The sequence below is a fragment of the Artemia franciscana genome, chromosome 2, assembly GCF_032884065.1.
Source record: "Artemia franciscana chromosome 2, ASM3288406v1, whole genome shotgun sequence".
Classification (NCBI taxonomy): Eukaryota; Metazoa; Arthropoda; class Branchiopoda; order Anostraca; family Artemiidae; genus Artemia; species Artemia franciscana.
This window is the reverse complement of record NC_088864.1, coordinates 28,335,267-28,354,586: the sequence shown is the minus strand read 5'-3', so window position 1 is coordinate 28,354,586 and position 19,320 is coordinate 28,335,267. Positions and strand designations below refer to the sequence as shown.

At 33.5% G+C, this 19,320-nt stretch overlaps 1 protein-coding gene across 19 annotated transcripts in view; it reads right to left on the bottom strand.

Annotated features, from left to right (window-relative positions):
* LOC136039633 (protocadherin Fat 2-like) overlaps window positions 1–19,320 on the bottom strand; it is a 264,014-nt gene that overhangs the window by 125,089 nt on the left and 119,605 nt on the right. For 6 of the 19 annotated variants that reach the window (XM_065723546.1, XM_065723568.1, XM_065723571.1 and 3 more), the window contains exon 11: window positions 16,473–16,583. The exons of 4 other annotated variants lie outside the window; for them this stretch is intronic. In XM_065723546.1, coding sequence (XP_065579618.1) covers window positions 16,473–16,583 — 111 coding nt within the window. Of the gene's footprint in view, window positions 1–6,848; window positions 6,960–16,472; window positions 16,584–19,320 lie in introns of all 19 variants that reach the window. 9 more of the 19 variants (XM_065723534.1, XM_065723540.1, XM_065723553.1 and 6 more) reach the window with 2 other exon arrangements.

Sequence of the window (19,320 nt, the reverse complement as noted above, 5' to 3'; positions counted from 1 at the left end):
CAGGTAGCTACAGCAATTTCCTTAAAAATCGACCCCTAAACAGTTCTCTATAAGTTTCCAGTGCCCCGCCACCAATGAAGAAGGAAAAAATGAAAGAAAAGGGGGTATATCATAACTACCCATTCAACAAATTAATTTTCCTTGTTGTTCAAGCCAGGGGACTTTGAGTTTCCTCCAAGGGGTCTTCAGACATGGAGATTCCAATAGTGCACCTATTTTTTCGATCCGATACTATTTTTTATTGTTTTAGGGCATTTTTTGAAATTCCTACAAATTTGTTTTCGAAATAATGCTTTACTATGAGTTTTAACCGAGATTAAATAAAAAAAAACAAGTTTTTTTAACTGAAAGTAAGGAGCGACATTAAAACTTAAAACGCACAGAAATTACTTCATATATGAAAGAGGCTGCTTCCTCATCAACACCCCGCTCTTTACGCTAAAGTTTTTTACTGTTTTAAAAAGAAGAATTGAGAGAAAGAGTCAAACTATAAAGGAAATATATCTCAATTGTGGAATGCTACCATATGTCAAATTAAAATAGAATTAACTATTGCAGATATTTTTAAATATTTCAATTTTATTTACGTCATTCCGCGTAAAAGACGTAGCTATCAAGAGTAATGAGAAATATGTTGGAATGGCAGATTTTAAACAAGACTTGCAGGTAAACGCAGGCAAACTTTCTGAAAATAACCAGAACATAAAAGTACTTAGAGGTTTATTCTGACCTGTTGTAAAGAAGAATGAAAAAATAAATCAGTTGTATAATTACTACTCGATATCGTTTGTTAAAAAATTCAACCATAATTCCATCATAAAATAACCATATAACCAATAACCACCATAATTCCACCATAAAATAAAAAAATTCCACCATGCTGCCAAAAATCACATTGTTTTTCTTTTAAATTGGCTGTCATTTACTAAAATATTAAAAGCTAGGAAAATGTTTATTTAAAACAGCAAATTACTTTGCATATTAATATATTGTTTAGAAAAATTCCTTCATCTTACTTACTTAGTCAATGTAATAAGTGTTACTTAATAAATAATAAATGTTACTTAATAAATATGCAAGAAAAACGCAAGTTAAAATTCTATAAAAAGTCAAAGTCGGACTGTAAGATCTCAAGATCTATTTTACTAAAAATACTTTCTGGAGATCAAAAAACGCATAAATTTTCGGTTTCAAGATATTGCAAGATCTAGGCCGATTTTTCTACACAAGTTAAACATTGCAGTATCCCTAAGAAGTTTAATTTCAAAGCTAGGGCTATTCCGTTTCGTTTCATATTTAAATGTTTAGTAGACGTGAGTTTCTCCAAAAAACCACCACAATTAGATTATATTATATTATTCAAAAGACAACAGCAAAGTTTTTTTAAACATTGTAGCATCCCTAAGAAGTTTGATTTCAAAGCTAGGGCTATTCCGTTGAGTTTCATATTTAAATGTTTAGTAGACGTGAGTCAAACAGTTCGTGGTAACGAACTGTAGTAAGGAGCGACCCGGCTCAATAGTAACCAAAACTCTAAAAAATTGAGTTTTGATATCAATAGCTACATCAAAAGAATTGCATTTTAATGCTGATTTTAAATATATAAGTTTCATCAAGTTTAGTCTTACCCATCAAAAGTTACGAGCAATTTTTCCTGAGAAAATTTTCCTTATTTAAGAAAATAGGGGGAAACACCCCCTAAAAGTCGTAGGATCTTAACGAAAATGACACCATCAGATTCAGAGTATCAGAGAACCCTTCTGTAGAAGTTTCAAGCTCCTATCTACAAAAATGTGGAATTTTGTATTTTTTGCCAGAAGACAAATCACGGGTGCGTGTTTATTTGTTTGTTTTTTTGTTTTTTTTTCTTTTCCCAGGGGTCATCGTATCGACCAAGTGGTCCTAGAATGTCGCAAGAGGGCTCATTCTAACGGAAATGAAAAGTTCTAGTGCCCTTTTAAGCGACCAAAAAAATTGGAGTGCATCTAGGCCCCCTCCCACGCTCATTTTTTATCAAAGTCAACGGATCAAAATTTGAGATAGCCATTTTGTTCAACATAGTCGAAAATCATAATAACTATGTCTTTGGGGATCACTTACTACCCCACAATCCCTGGGGGAGGGGCTGCAAGTTACAAACTTTGACCAGTGTTTACATATAGTAATGGTTATTGGGAAGTGATCAGACGTTTTCAGGGGGATTTTATTTTGTTTGGGGGTGGAGCTGAGGGAAGGGGGCTATGTTGGAGGATCTTTCCTTGGATGAATCTGTCATGGGGGAAGAAAAATTCAAAGAAAAAGGGCGCAGGATTTTCTAGCATTACTATAAGAAAACAATGAAAAACAAACATGAAAATGTTTTTTCAAATGAAAGGAAGGAGTACCATTGAAACTTAAAACGAACAGAGATTATTACGCATATGAGGGGTTGGGGTTCTAAAAGTATTTTAGCATAAACAGCGAGGCATTTAGGAGGAGATAAATACCTCGCTCTTTATGCTAAAGTATTTTTAGTAATTTCAACTGTTTATTCTACGGCCTTTCTGATTCAGGGGTCATTCTTAAAGAATTGGGACAAAACATACGATTTAGTGTAAAGAGCGAGGTATTAACGAGGGTACTAACCCCCTCGTATACATAATACAAATATAAGATTATGAAAGTTTGTTACGTAAGTTAATTCTTAAGTTACGTATATTTTTTACTAATAAAAACGTTCGTTAAAAATTAAAAGTTCTAGTTGCCTTTTTAAGTAACCGAAAAATTGGAGGGCAACTAGGCCTCCTTCTCCACCCCTTATTTCTCAAAATCGTCTGATCAAAACTAAGAGAAAGCCATTAGCCAAAAAAGAATTAATATACAAATTTCATTTTAATAATTTATGTGCGGAGAGCCAAAACCAAACATGCATTAATTCAAAAACGTTCAGAAATTAAATAAAAAAAAACTAATTTTTTTAGCTGAAAGTAAGGAGTGGCATTAAAACTTAAAACGAACAGAAATTACTCCGTATATGAAATGCGTTGTCCCCTCCGCAATCCCTCGCTCTTTACGCTAAAGTTTGACCCTTTGCCACAATTCTACTTTTTAAAACAATTAAAAGCTATTGCGAAAATCATACCATCAGATTCAGCGTATCAGAGAATCCTAACGTAGAAGTTTCAAGCTCCTATCTACAAAAATGTGGAAATTCGTATTTTTTTGCCAGAAGACCGATCACAGGTGCGTGTTTATTTGTTTGTTTTTTTTTGTTTATTTTTTCCCCAAGGGTGATCGTATCGACCCAGTTGTCCTAGAACGTTGCGAGAGAGCTCATTCTAACTGAACCTTAAAGTTCTAACCTAACCTAGTGCCCTTTTTAAGTGACCAAAAAATTGGAGGGCACCTAGGCCCCCTCCCACGCTCATTTTTATCCCAAAGTCAAAATATCAAATTTTTTTAGATAGCCATTTTGTTCAGCATAATCAAAAAAGATAATAATTATGTCTTTCTGGACGAAGTACTCCCCCACAATCTCCTGGGAGGGGCTGCAAGTTCAAAACTTTGACCAGTGTTTACATACAGTAATGGTTATTGGAGAGTGTACAAACATTTTCAGGGGGATATTTTTGGTTGGGGGGTTGATGTGTGGGAGCTACGTGGAAGGATCTTTCCTTGGAAGTATTTTTCATGGGGAAAGACAAATTCTATGAAGGGGGCGCAGGATTTTCCTGTATTATTTATAAAACAAACAATGACCAAATAAAAATAAAAAAAAATTTTCAACTGAAAGTAAGGATCAGCATCAAAAACGAATAGATTAAAACTCAAAACGAACAGAAATTATTAAGTTTATAAGGGGATTATTTCCTCTTAAATACCTCGGTCTTAACGCACAAGTATTATTAATAATTTCAACTATTTAATATACTGCCTTTGTGATTCTGGGGTGATTCTTAAGGATTTGGGACAAAATTTCATATTTAATGTAAAGAGTGAGATATAAACGAGGGGGCAAACCCTTTCATATGAGTAATGAAAATGCACGAATATAGCAGTTCGTGACGTAAATTAATTCGTAAGGTACGGTTATATATCGTTTCTAATATAGATGGCGATAGGGGAGCATTTTTTTTTTAAGACAGCAGCAATCTTACTTGCAATAATAAATTATTTGGTTCACCTATGTTATTTTACTGTGAATTGGTTTCCATTCCTTTAGATAATTGTCCTGCTGGTTAGCATTTGGAGACTAGTGTTTTATGTAATATTCTTTGGATGTAAGTACTCTTGTTTAAACAGTTCGTGGTAACGAACTGTAGTAAGGAGCGACCCGGCTCAATAGTAAACGAAACTCTAAAAACCGGAATTTCGATGCTAAAAGATATATCAAAAGAATCGGATTTTTATGCTGATTTTAAATATATAAGTTTCATCAAATTTAGTCTTTGTCATCAAAAGTTACGAGCCTGAGAAAATTTGCTTTATTTTGGAAAATAGGGGGCAACACCCCCTAAAAGTCATAGGATCTTAACGAAAATCGCACCATCACATTCAGCGAAAAAATTTCAAGGTCCAATCTACAAAAATGTGGAATTTCGTATTTTTTGCCAGAAGACAAATCACGGGTGCGTGTTTATTTGTTTTTTTTTTGTTTTTTTTTTTGTTTGTTTTTTTCTCAGGGGTCATCGTATCGACCAAGTGGTCCTAGAGTGTTGCAAGAGGGCTCATTCTAACTGAAATGAAAAGTTCTAGTGCCCTTTTTAAGTGACCAAAAATATTGGAGGGCACCTAGGCCCCCTCCCACGCTCATTTTTTCCCAAAGTCAACGGATCAAAATTTTGAGATAGCCATTTTGTTCCGCATGGTCGAAAACCATAATAACTATGTCTTTGGGGATCACTTTCTCCCCCACAATCCCTGGGGGAGGGGCTGCAAGTTACAAACTTTGACCAGTGTTTACATATAGTAATGGTTATTGGGAAGTGATCAGACGTTTTCAGGGGGATTTTATTTTGTTTGGGGGTGGAGCTGAGGGGAGGGGGCTATGTTGGAGGATCTTTCCTTGGATGAATCTGTCATGGGGGAAGAAAAATTCAAAGAAAAAGGGCGCAGGATTTTCTAGCATTACTATAAGAAAACAATGAAAAACAAACATGAAAATGTTTTTTCAAATGAAAGGAAGGAGTACCATTGAAACTTAAAACGAACAGAGATTATTACGCATATGAGGGGTTGGGGTTCTAAAAATATTTTAGCATAAAGAGCGAGGCATTTAGGAGGAGATAAATACCTCGCTCTTTATGCTAAAGTATTTTTAGTAATTTCAACTATTTATTCTACGGCCTTTCTGATTCAGGGGTCATTCTTAAAGAATTGGGACAAAACATACGATTTAGTGTAAAGAGCGAGGTATTAACGAGGGTACAAACCCCCTCGTATACATAATACAAATATAAGATTATGAAAGTTTGTTACGTAAGTTAATTCTTGAGTTACGTATAGTTTTTACTAATAAAAACGTTCGTTAAAAATTAAAAGTTATAGTTGCCTTTTTAAGTAACCGAAAAATTGGAGGGCAACTAGGCCTCCTTCCCCACCTCTTATTTTTCAAAATCGTCTGATCAAAACTAAGAGAAAACCATTTAGCCAAAAAAAGAATTAATATGCAAATTTCATTTTAATAATTTATGTACGGAGAGCCAAAATCAGACATGCATTAATTCAAAAACTTTCAGAAATTAAATAAAAAAAACAAGCTTTTTGACATGAAAGTAAGGAGCGACACTAAAACTTAAAATGAACAGAAATTACTCCGTATATGAAAGGGGCTTTTCCTCCTCGACACCCTGCTCCTTGCGCTAAAGTTTGATTCTTTCTCGCAACTCTACTTTTTAAAACAATAAAAAACTTTAGCGTAAGGAGCGGGGTGTCGAGGAGGAAAAGCCCCTTTCATATACGGAGTAATTTCTGTTCGTTTTAAGTTTTAATGTCGCTCCTTACTTTCATTTCAAAAAACTTGTTTTTTTCATTTAATTTCTCCAAAAAACCACCGCAATTAGATTATATTAGATTATTAAAAAAACAACAGCAAAGTTTTTTTTAAACATTGCAGCATCCCTAAGGAGTTTAATTTCAAAGCTAGGGCTATTCCGTTTCGTTTCATATTTAAATGTTTAGTAGACGTGAGTTTCTCCAAAAAACCACCACAATTAGATTATATTAGATTATTCAAAAAACAACAGCAAAGTTTTTTTAAACATTGCAGCATCCCTAAGGAGTTTAATTTCAAAGATAGGGCTATTCCGTTTCGTTTCATATTTAAATGTTTAGTAGACGTGAGTTTCTCCAAAATACCACCACAATTAGATTATATTAGATTATTCAAAAAACAACAGCAAAGTTTTTTTAAACATTGCAGCATCCCTAAGAAGTTTAATTTCAAAGCTAGGGCTATTCCGTTTCGTTTCATATTTAAATGTTTAGTAGACGTGAGTTTCTCCAAAAAGCCACCACAATTAGATTATATTAGATCATTCAAAAAACAACAGCAAAGTTTTTTTTTTCAAATTCCGCATATATTTTCTTCTCTATTTTGTGATCCTCGGATTTTCGCAAGGAAAAAATAAAAGATTTCATTTATATCGTCGTTTATAGGTTACAGTATCATTCAGCTGTTGATTCCCTTAAAATAAAATTCAACAGACACAACTCTAGGGAGAAAAACAAGATAAACTGTTGATTAATTTGCATATAGGTCCAAAACTGTTAGCAGTTTGATGGCATTAACTTTGTCATACCATGGGTCATAAAAATACAAGAAAAGCCGTTATAATGGTCTACCGCACAACTAAGAAGAGGAAGTTCACCTGAAGTTGTGCTGGCCATTCCTGGAATTGTTGTTCCATTATTCGTTGGACAGGTTACCTCAGGACAAGTATACGGACATTCAGGACACGTTGTTGGATTAAAAGTGTTAGCTAAAATAAGGATCTAAATTTGAATCTGGGTTAGGAATAAGAATCTAAGATGATTTTCATTAGGATGCTGAAGAAAAAGCAAGTTTCATCGATACGTCATAATTCTATTTAATATCCATTGATATATTAATTTGTATATATAGATATTTGTATGTATAATGTATATATTTGTATGTATAGAGTTAAATACAAGTCCTTTATTCTACCATTTGGTCTGGCAACAGCCCCATCTCTCTTAATTCAAGTAGTTGTAAAAGCCATCAAAAAATAACCCAATAATAGATTATGAGTGGCTGGTACAAAGCACCTCTGGTACCAAACCCTCATCATTTGACAATGCTTACAAACACTCAAAAAAAAAGGCTGTGAAATATACCTCCAAGATCAAAAATTGTCATTTAGAGGCAGTAGATCGCTTGTAGAAAGTCAAAACCTTACAATGCCCTCAACTTTAAAGTAGTAATCCTTGGCGTGTCCCATCTCTAATCCAAACTGGCCAACAAGCCGGTCTTGATTTGTATATAAAACACGCAAAAAATTATTATTTCTTACCAGCAAATTAGAAAAATCATGACTAGCCAAACAGATATCGGAGAAATAGAATACAGATACAGATACTTAGAGATAAGTAGAAACGGATGAAGCTACAACGATTTCTATAGGTTCGAATCGACCTCAACAATCTTGGTTTCCCGATCTAATCCACTTCTACATAGAGCACCCGATAACCCTACCCACAATACCAGCCAAAACAAGATCTACGTTGCATGGGCAACGTGAGGTGTTGCGGCAACGTTTGTCCAGCTTCACCGAGAAAAGTTGCGAACCCCTCAGTGCCAAAGATGATTATGAGCTAACAGTCGACAGTTGCTTAAGACTCCCCTACATGTCTCACAATTGATATCGGCCTATTTTTGGTTTCAGCGTGTACCTTACTACTGAAGTTGTCAACCCCTTTAAACCTTCAAACTGGTACATTTCATGAAGGAATTTTTCTACCAGAAAATGGATGACATATACTTTGATCAGCTCACCAAGAGCTATCGACTGCCGTCAAAATAAATTTTATCTGTCTTAGTTTAAAAGTTGACTTTTTTGCCGTAGGCCAAGTTTCTAACGTCATCACTTAGAAAGGAGCAAAGGATAAAATCTAATTTCCTTAGCAATAAGAGAACCTTTAAAATTTAAGAGGCATATATGATACCATTTTTCTACTGCAATCCCAAATGCGAAAAACTGTATGATAAACTTAGCTGAAATCACGAACAGAAATGGGTAGAAACAATAGATGGCAGCACTTTGGACCCGTTGGAAAATGCCAATTTTTTGTTTCTGTAAATTTTTCTATTTATCACTCAAAGAGGATATATTGGCTGTGGGGCCGGGTAACTGCCGCGTACATTTAACGCTTAGTTCATCTTTAATTTGAAACTGGTGCCTGCCTGCTTGCCTGCTAGAACGGATCTTTCCACTCGAAAGAAGAAACATGGTTTGATGAAACGAAAGCTTGCCTGCATAGTTTTAGATCTCTCTGACATAGGCTATAAAACTCCAATTCATTTCACACACTATAGGCTCTGGCTCAAGGACAAGCAAAAACCATCCTTTTTGACCCTAGGCAAGAGTTCTACGAAGCTTCCAAAATGCTAAGTCATATTAATCAAGCTGGTCTAAGGTCCACACTTTCCGTAGAAACCGCAGAGGTTGGACCCTTACCACTTTCTTGGAATAAGCTGAAATCGGGGTGCTAGGAAAAAAAAAAAAAAAAAAAAAAAAACACACGACAAAACCAAAGTGGTGCTCTCGCAACATAAACTATGAGCGAAAAGAGCATTTTCAACCAAACGCTTGAAATCAACTCTGCATGCATATAAATTGTTGTCAAACAAACTCTGTAAGAACATTTTTAAGACGAAATATCAAAGCTCATTGCTTCCTCTCACTGACACGTCAGCAATTCAACTTTATGATCTCAGATCAAACAGTTCATGATAACGAACTGTAAGTAAGGAGCAACCCGGCTCAATGGTAATTAAAACTCTAAAAAACTAATTTTCATACAAATAGATACATCAAAAGAGTCAAATTTTTGTGCTGATTTAAAATATATAAGTTTCATCAAGTTTAGTCCTACTCATCAAAAGTTATAAGCCTGAAAAAATTTGCGTTATTTTCGTAAAAAGGGGGAAATGCACCCTAAAAGTCATAAAATATTAATGAATATCACACCATCAGATTGGAAGAAAATTTCTTAGGGATCTTACATGAGCCACTGTTTTGATAGTTAAAAAGCTAACGAAATACTGGGGTTTAAAATAAAGGAAGTGTGATCTTTTACTGATCAAACAGTTCATGGTAACGAACTGAAGTAAGGAGCGACCCGGCTCAATAGTAACCGAAACTCGGAAAAATGGAATTTTGATACCAATAGTTACATCAAAAGAACCGCATTTTAATGCTGATTTAAATATATAAGTTTCATCAAGGTCAGTTATACCCATCAAAAGTTAGGAGCCTGAGAAAATTTGCCTCATTTTAGAAAATAGGGGGAAAACACCCCCTAAAAGTCATCCAATCTTAACGAAAATCACACCATCAGATTCAGCGTATCAGAGAACCTTATTGCGGAAGTTTAAAGCTCTTATCTAGACAAATGTGGAATTCCGCATTTTTTGCCAGAAGACAGGATGCGTGTTTATTTGTTTTTTTTTTCTTTTGTTTTTTTTTCTTTTGTTTTTTTTCCCAGGGGTGATCGTATCGACTGAGTGGTCCTAGAATTTTTCTAGAGGGCTCATTCTAACGAAAATTAAAAGTTCTAGTGCCCTTTTTAAGTGACCAAAAAATTGGAGGGCACCTAGGCCCCCTCCCACGCTCATTTTTTCCCAAAAAGCACCAGATCAAAATTCTGAGATTAGCCATTTTATTCACCATAGTCGAAAAACCTAATAACTATGTATTTAGGGACGACTTACTCCTCCGCAGTCACCGTGGGAGGGGCTGCAAGTTACAAACTTTGACCTGTGTTTACATATAGTAATGGTTACTGGGAAGTGTACAGACGTTTTCAGGGGATTTTTTTTTAGTTTAGGGGAGAGTTAAGGAGGGAGGGTTACGTTGGAGGATATTTCCATGGAGAAACTTCTCATTGGGGAAGAGAATTTAAATGAAGCTGCCGCAGGATTTCCTAGCATTATTTGAAAAAACAATGAAAAAATAAATATGAAAAGTTTTTTCTACTGGAGTAAGGAGCAGCATTAAAACTTAAAACGAACAAAAATTATTACGCATATGAGGGGTTTACCTCCTCGTTATACCTTACTTTTTACGCTAAAGTAATTTTAGTAATTTCAACTATTTATTCTATGGCCTTTGTGATTCAGAGGTCATTCTTTAGGAATTGGGACAAAATTTAAGCTTTAGTGTAAAGAGCGAGGTATCGACGAGGGTTGGAGCTCCCTCATATACGCAATAAAACATACGAATATAGAAGTTCGTTAAGTAAGTTAATTCGTAAGTTACGTATATTTTTTACCAATGAAAATGTTTGTAAAAAATTAAAAGTTCTAGTTGCTTTTTTAAGTAATCAAAAAATTGGAGGGTAAATAGGCCTCCTCCCTCGCTCCTTTTCTCTCAAAATCTTCCGATTAATTGCAATTAATTAATATGCAAATTTCGTTTTAATTATTTATGTGCGGCGAGCCAAGATCAAAACATGCATTAATTCAAAAACGTCCAGAAATTAAATAAAAAAAACAAGTTTTTTTTTTAATGAAAGTAAGGAGGAACATTAAAACTTAAAACGAACAGAAATTACTCCGTATATGAAAGGGGTAAAGTTTCTTTACGCTAAAGTTTCTTACTGTTTTAAAAATAGAGTTAAGAGAAAGAGTCAAACTTTAGCGTAAAGAGCGGGGCGTGGAGGAGGAAAAGCCCCTTTCATATACAGGGTAAATTTCTGTTCGTTTTAAGTTTTAATGCTGCTCCTTAATTTTATTTTTAAAAAAAACTTTTTTTTTTTTTAATTCTTAAGAAAACACTAACCATTCAAGTATATACAGTAATACTAAGATGGTGCAAAAAAATACCTTCTTTGTAGGACTTAAATAAAAAGAAACAAGTTTTTTAAATGGAAGTAAGGAGCAACATTAAAACTTAAAACGAACAGAAATTACTCCGTATATGAAAGGGGATTCTCCTCCTCAATGCCCCGCTCTTTACGCTAAAGTTTGACTCTTTCTCTTAACTCTATTTTTAAAACAGTAAGAAACTTTAGCGTAAACAGCGGGGCATTGAGGAGGAGAATCCCCTTTCATATACGGAGTAATTTCTGTTCGTTTTAAGTTTTAATGTTGCTCCTTACTTCCATTTAAAAAAACTTGTTTTTTTTATTTAATTTCTGGACGTTTCTGAATTAATGCTTGTTTTGACCTTGGCTCTCCGCACATAAATAATTAAAACAAAATTTGTATATTAATTAATTGCAATTAATCGGAAGATTTTGAGAAAAAAGGATCGAGGGAGGAGGCCTAGTTGCCCTCCAAGTTTTTGATTACTTAAAAAAGCAATCAGCAAAAAATAGAGAGTATTTCTACAGAATAAGAATTCTAGTTGCTGTTCTGTTTGGTGTTTATATTCACTGAAGTTTCATATGGCTCATAAGTGAGCCGTGCTGGGTTCTGGTTGTACATTTCTATACATTTCTTTACTGTTAAGGTGAACTTTTGTCTGTGAATGTTGATTTAACTGATTGGATCGTTCGTCTTGACAATAAATTCTACATTAAATGCCATGTTAAATTTATGGACAATCTTTCCAATAGCTGTCTACGGCTATGGGTTGAAGCTTTTGCTTATAACAAAGGCTGTTAACTCGACTTCTGCGAAAGAAAAGTTTTCGTCACATTTTCCTTGTAGACATCATAATAGCATGAGCGATAGCTGAAAATAGAACAGAACGAACCCCAGCCCATAGTAACCGGAATTGAAAGATACGTTACAGATCAAAGTGGTAAGTGAAAAAAAAAAAAAACGCTGGATCGAAACAAAAAGTACACCATTGGAAGTGCCATAACCGAAAAATTCTTGCAGGAAATTTACAGCCCCTTGCCTTGAAAAAAAGAAAACAACTTTTTTTGTATGGGTAGTACTGATGTGTACTTTTTTTACTTCTTCTCCACTTCTAGCAGGGCGCTGGAAAATCTTGGAGAGCTGTTTAAGGGCTTATTTGAAGGAAAAAATACTATATCTAGCTATATCTAGCCTATATCTAAAATGCTATATCTAGCCTTTTGTGATTAGTAGTCAATAAATGGATTTCATTTTTAATGAAATCCATTTATTTTTAATAATTTTATTCTCAATTATTTGGTATTACAACAGCAGGTAAGTCTAGTCATTTTTTATGGGTTTCAGACTACTTTTTGAAATTCCCATAAATTAGTTTTCAAAACAGAATTCTACTATTAAGACTAACTGACATAATAGTTACTATTCTTGATTACCTACAAATTGAAACTTTTTATCACTACCAAGTCTTTTAAAAATATTTTTAATTTTTGGATACTATGGGCCATGGTTCGTTCCCTGCTAGGTTGAAAACCAAATACCGCTACCAAACGGTACCAAGGTACCGCTGTACCATTAATAAAAACAACAATTAAAATTTAGTACGATTTTTGATAAGAACTTTGCATACAAGATGTTGTTATATCAAACAGTTCGTGGTAACGAACTGTAGTAAGGAGCAACCCGGCTCAATAGTAAACGAAACTCTAAAAAACGGAATTTTGAAACTAAAAGATACATCAAAAGAATTGGATTTTCATGCTGATTTTAAATATAAAAGTTCATCAAATTTAGTCTTGGTCATCGAAAGTTACAAGCCTGAGAAAATTTGCCCTGTTTTGGAAAACAGGAGGAAAACACCCCCTAAAAGTCATAGAATCTTAACAAAAATCACACCATCACATTCAGAGTGTCAGAGAACCCCGTTGAAAAAATTTCAAGCTCCTATCTACAAAAATATGGAATTTCGTATTTTTTGCAGGAAGGACAGATCACGGGTGCGTGTTTATTTGTTTGTTTTGTCTTTTTTCCCAGGGGTCATCGTATCGACCAAGTGATCCTAGAATGTCGCAAGAGGGCTCATTCTAACGGAAATGAAAATTTCTAGTGCCCTTTTTAAGTGACCGAAAATAGGAGGGCACCTAGGCCCCCTCCCACGCTAATTTTTTCCCAAAGTCAACGGATCAAAATTTTGAGATAGCCATTTTGTTCAACACAGTCGAAAATCATAATAACTGTCTTTGGGGATGACTTATTCCCCCACAGTTCCCGGGGGAGGGGCGGCAAGTTACAAACTTTGGCAAGTGTTTATATACAGTAATGGTTATTGGGAAGTGTATAGACGTTTTCAGGGGGATATTTAGGGTTTTGGGGATGGGGTTGAGGGGAAGGGGCTAAGTGGAAGGATCTTTCCTTGGAGGAATATGTCATGGGGGAAGAAAAATTCAATGAAAAGGGCGCAGGATTTTCTAACATTACTATAAAAAAAAACAATGAAAAAATAAACATGAAAACGTTTTTTCAGTTGAAAGTAAGGAGTAGAATTAAAACTTAAAACGAGCAGAGATTATTACGCATATGAGGGGTTCTTCCCCTCCTAAATACCTCGTTCTTTATGCTAAAGTATTTTTAGTAATTTCAACTATTTATTTTATGTCCTTTCTGATTCAGGGGTCATTCTTAAACAATTGGGCAAAACTTAAACTTTAGAGTAAAGAGCGAGGTATTAACGAGGGGACAAACGCCCTCATATACATAATAAAAATATAAGAATATAGAAATTTATCACTTAAGTTAATTCTCAAGTTACGTATATTTTTTACTAATAAAAACGTTCGTTAAAAATTAAAAATTCTAGTTGCCTTTTTAAATAACCGAAAAATTGGAGGGCAACTAGGCCTCCTTCCCCACCCCTTATTTCTCAAATCGTCTGATCAAAACTAAGAGAAAGCCATTTAGCCAAAAAAAGAATTATTATGCAAATTTCATTTTAATAATTTATGCGGGGAGAACCAAAATAAAACATACATTAATTCAAAAACGATCAGAAATTAAATAAAAAAACTAGTTTTTTTTTTAACTGAAAGTAAGGAGCGACATTAAAACTTAAAACGAACAGAAATTATTCCGTGTATGAAAGGGGCTGTTCCCTTCTCGACGCCCCGCTCTTTACGCTAAAGTTTTTTACTGTTTAATAAAGTAGAATAGAGAGAAAGAGTCAAACTTTAGCATAAAGAGCGGGGCGTTGAGAAGAGAACAGCTTCTTTCATACACAGAGTAATTTCAGTTCGCTTTAAGTTTTAATGTCGCTCCTTACATTCAGTTAAAAAAAAACTAGTTTTTATTTATTTAATAAGTATAAGAATTCATGCACGCCTGCATACACCAATTTTGAGAAGGGTGAGGGAAGGGCATATCCGTGAGAACAGACAACAACAATGCAGACAACGTATATGACTGATATTCACATCTTGCAACTAAAAGTTTAAATTCTTGTGGATTCTTGCGACATTTGAGAAGCTAGATCTGTATTTACTCAGATGTGTTTTTTCGGATAAAACGCAAGATATTTACAGGTAACAGAGATTAGAAAACATGTGCAATTTGGCTGAAACAAGTTGGAGGAACAAAAGATGCATTTATTCAACGGAAAAACAAACATCAATTGCCTTCGAAAGTGGAAAATTTTCCCGGAGATAAGGAAACTTTTTATGTAGAAAAGGTAATGAATTTCTAAAAATGACATTGAACTTTATTTTGGACTATACTGGTAATACTGCACAAACATTAAAAAAAATATTGAATTTTACTACTTCTCGGGTGAGCTTAGTCTATTGATTTCACACAAAATTGTAAGAAAAAAGCATTTGTCGCAGTAACTGCTCAAATACCCAGCCTAAAGCTTCAAATCGGCGATTTTATGAGAATTTACTTTTCTCTAAATGTTTAAAATAGACAGCTAGATATGTCAGAGTACCTGATTTTCAGCGATATTTGTCATTTTTCAGCGAGATTTGCATTAATATGCATGTATTTTACAAGCTGCAGCTATCACAGGGATTGCATAAAGAGCTTATGGTATGTGCGCCGCTTTGCCTGGGTCAGGAATTTAATGCACCGAAACCCATATAGGCAAGTAAGTATCCCTCTGACAAATCCTGGTGGAAGGTCATCACCTGGGAATATTTTATTCGATTCGAGGTCTGTTACTTTTAAGTTTATGGCGGCTTACATTTAATAATGAAATTGCTGCTTCTATATGGACCCTTCTTTGATTAACATAGAGTAATAATCAAACACATAACAAAAGGAATGAAAGTATTCCGTAAATGAGGGGGCTACCCTCTCCTTAACTTCACTCTTTACAGTCAAACTTGACCTTTTGTCCCACTAATTTATGTATGAATGCTAAGCCACAAGAACAATTTGAATGGGGTAGAAATTATTTTCCGCAATGACTTATTGTTGAAAGAGCTTTTAATGTGCATCTGTTTTAACCAACAAAATTTTTATTTTATATGTTTGAAGGCAATCTGTAAATAAAACGCTTACTATTGACCATCAACTAAATTTGTTGAACTCATAAATGCTTTTACTAATCTACCGTACAAATTTGTCTTAAAGACCGGGAGGGTAGAAAGGGGCATCCTCCTCATAAACGAGATAATGCTTGCTCGCTGAAAATTTAGAAGTCACTTTTTACTTTTAGTTTTCGGCTTCAGAATTAATTGTTTCAGAGATTGGAAATAGCTGCAATGAATATAGTCTCTGACACTAATCAAATTTACGATGCTACAATTTCAACTTTGTTTAAGCATGATGTCTTAAATGTGCCCAAATCGTAACAAATTTTTATATGCTTTTTTTGCTTACTAAAAATACAAGAAGAAGAGGGAAAATATTCAAGGTCTACAGGTTATTCGACACCAACCATTCAAGACACCAAACACACGACAAAGCTGTCAATAATCGCAATACAGGCTCTTTTTAAAGTATGAAATTGAAAATAATAAAATTTCTTCAGCAAGCGAAAATAAAACTGAGAATTTTGGGACTGAAATTTCCAAAACAATTTTTAGGATAGGTAGAAGATAAGCAATTTTTCAGTCTTATTTTATCCCAAGATATACAATATTAAAGACGCGCCTGACATTACTGAATCCCCATGAATTATAATTTTGTATCCAGGAGTGTTTGGTACTGGGCTATTATTTTACTATTTTGTAAACTAGAAATTTTTTTTAAATACTTAGATTTTACAACTTTCAAAACTTTTTTTCTCCATTTTTAAGAAAGGCTCAAGTTCTTTTGTTTTTCCTACTGTTTGTCAGCTAAGGACCACAAATCCTAAAAAAAAAAAAAATAGTATTAACTACGGAAGCAGTAGTTATGCCACCAAAGTATACCCGTATACAGCTCCACAGTGCAATTAAAAGGAAAAAAAAATCACCTGACGTGGTACTGGTCATTCCTGAACCCGTTGTTCCACTATTAGTTGGACAGGTTACCTCAGGGCAAGTATATGGACACTCAGGACACGTTGTTGGATGAATAGTGTTAGCTGGAATAAGAGCCTAAGTAGTTATATATTACGCTTATGCATGATTGCAGCATTGGAACTTGAAACAGACATGCTTCACTAAGAAGACGATTTTTTTATAGAAATATTATTCACCTATTGAATTTTCATTTATTTAAATATATACTTCTTTATATAAGGGGCGTAATTTATTATGGGGTAGGAGGGGCAACTGCCCCCTCCAGACCCAATTCGCTTCCCCCTACCTCAGTTCACACCCGAGCTTAAATTTAGTTTCTGCCAAAAATCTTGTCAAAGTTAAGATAAGCCTGTATAATTCAAGTATCCAGGGAAACAGGTCAGTTTTCTGTAGTGTTTCTTTACCTTTATGATAATATATGACTCATTTTCAGTTTTTACTGTCACTTTTACTTGATTTGGGAAAATTGGCTCCAACGTTGCTCCCCCAGGATTTTGACGAAATACGCCACTGTTTAATATTAGTACACTGTACTCATGAGCTATATTTTCTATATTAGTTTCAGGGATAGTAAATAATATATGTTTTTAAGACACTATTTGGTAGGACAGTCTTAGTGCTGTTTTTGTCAAATGAATTTTACAGCATTTGTTGGTTTCATGTCTCTACGAGTTTTGCAATCATAATTCCAAAATGAACTCTACCTGTTATATATTAACGTATCTTTTAACCTTTTACTCCTAATTATAGCTTCTATCACAAAAAAATCCAGAATTATTTTTGCAAAATTCCAAATTTGGAACCACGAGCTTTATGATATCAGAAATTAAAACTTTTCTTACCTAATTTATTTCTGATCCCTGATCGCTCAAGCCCGCTTAGCGTCACCTCGTTTTAGTTTCATTCTTTCTAATTTATCTATCTATATATATAAAAACAAGTTTTTGTTTGTGTGTTGACTGACGTTATGTTTGTGTGTCGACTAACGCCATGTTTGTCGACTGACGTCAGTATAAGGATTGAGCATTATTCCGTCATGAGTTGTTTGTCAACTGACGTCATTTTTGTCGATTGAGGGAATTACAGACCGGGACACAAATGACAACCGGGACACCAGGACACAGGGAATATAAATGACGACCGGGACACTCAAAGAGAAATTAGAGACTGGGACACCGGGACACAAATAACGACCGGGACACAGGGAATATAAATGACGACCAGGACACAGGGACACAACTACAACGGGGCCGCCGGGGGGCACAGGGGGATATATAAATGACGACCGGGACAAAGGGAATGTTCGATTAGCAATCACCATCAACAAAGCTCAAGGGCAATCATTAGAATAATGAGGTATAGATCTGAATACGGATTGTTTTTCCCATGGACAATTATATGTTGCATGTTAGAGTCGGTAAACCTGACAATCTATTTATATGCACAGACAATGGGACAGTGAAGAATGTTGTATATTCGCAAGTTTTACGTTGTTAAAAACATACATATATATATATATATATATATATATATATATATATATATATATATATATATATATATATATATATATATATATATATATATATATATCTATATATATAAAAATAAGTTGTCTGTCTGTCTGTGGATGTGTGGATCAGGTGACGTCACCTGAAAAAACTGGATCAGGTGACGTCAAAACTGAAAAAACTAAAAAAAGGCAAAAACTACAAAAAAAACTAAAAACTAATAAAAAAAATAAAAAAGCTAAAAAACTAAAAAAAACTAAAAAAAGGCAAAAACTACAAAAAAAACTAAAAACTAATAAAAAAGCTAAAAAACTAAAAAAACTAAAAAAAGGCAAAAACTACAAAAAAAACTAAAAACTAATAAAAAAAATAAAAAAGCTAAAAAACTAAAAAAACTAAAAAAACTAAAAAAAGGTAAAAAACTAAAAAAACTAAAAACTAAAAAAAAGGAAAAAACTGAAAAATAAGCTAAAATAAAGGTAAAAACCAATAAAAAACTAAAAAAAAAACTGAAAAAACTAAAAAAAGGCAAAAACTACAAAAAAAACTAAAAACTAATAAAAAAAGTAAAAAAGCTAAAAAACTAAAAAAACTAAAAAAACTAAAAAAAAGGGAAAAAACTAAAAAAAATACAAAAAAAAAAACTAAAAAAAAGGAAAAAACTGAAAAATAAGCTAAAATAAAGGTAAAAACCAATAAAAAACTAAAAAGAAAAAAAGGAAAAAACTAAAAAAAATTTTCATCTAAAAAACTAAAAAAAAACTAAAAAAGGTAAAAACTAAAAGAACTAAAAAATAAAAAAATAAATGACGACACTCAAAGAGAAAGCGACCAGGACAAAAGGAATGTTCGATTAGCAATCAACAAAGCACCGGGCACAGGGAGTATAAATGACGACCAGGACATAAGTAAAAAAAAAAACTAATAAAACTAAAAAGAAGGTAAAAACTACAAAAAAACTAAAAAGAAAAAAACTAAAAAAAGGCAAAAACTACAAAAAAAACTAAAAACTAATAAAAAAGCTAAAAAACTAAAAAAACTAAAAAAAGGCAAATACTACAAAAAAAACTAAAAACTAATAAAAAAAATAAAAAAGCTAAAAAACTAAAAAAACTAAAAAAACTAAAAAAAGGTAAAAAACTAAAAAAACTAAAAACTAAAAAAAACTAAAAAAAAGGAAAAAACTGAAAAATAAGCTAAAATAAAGGTAAAAACCAATAAAAAACTAAAAAAAAAACTGAAAAAACTAAAAAAAAGGCAAAAACTACAAAAAAACTAAAAACTAATA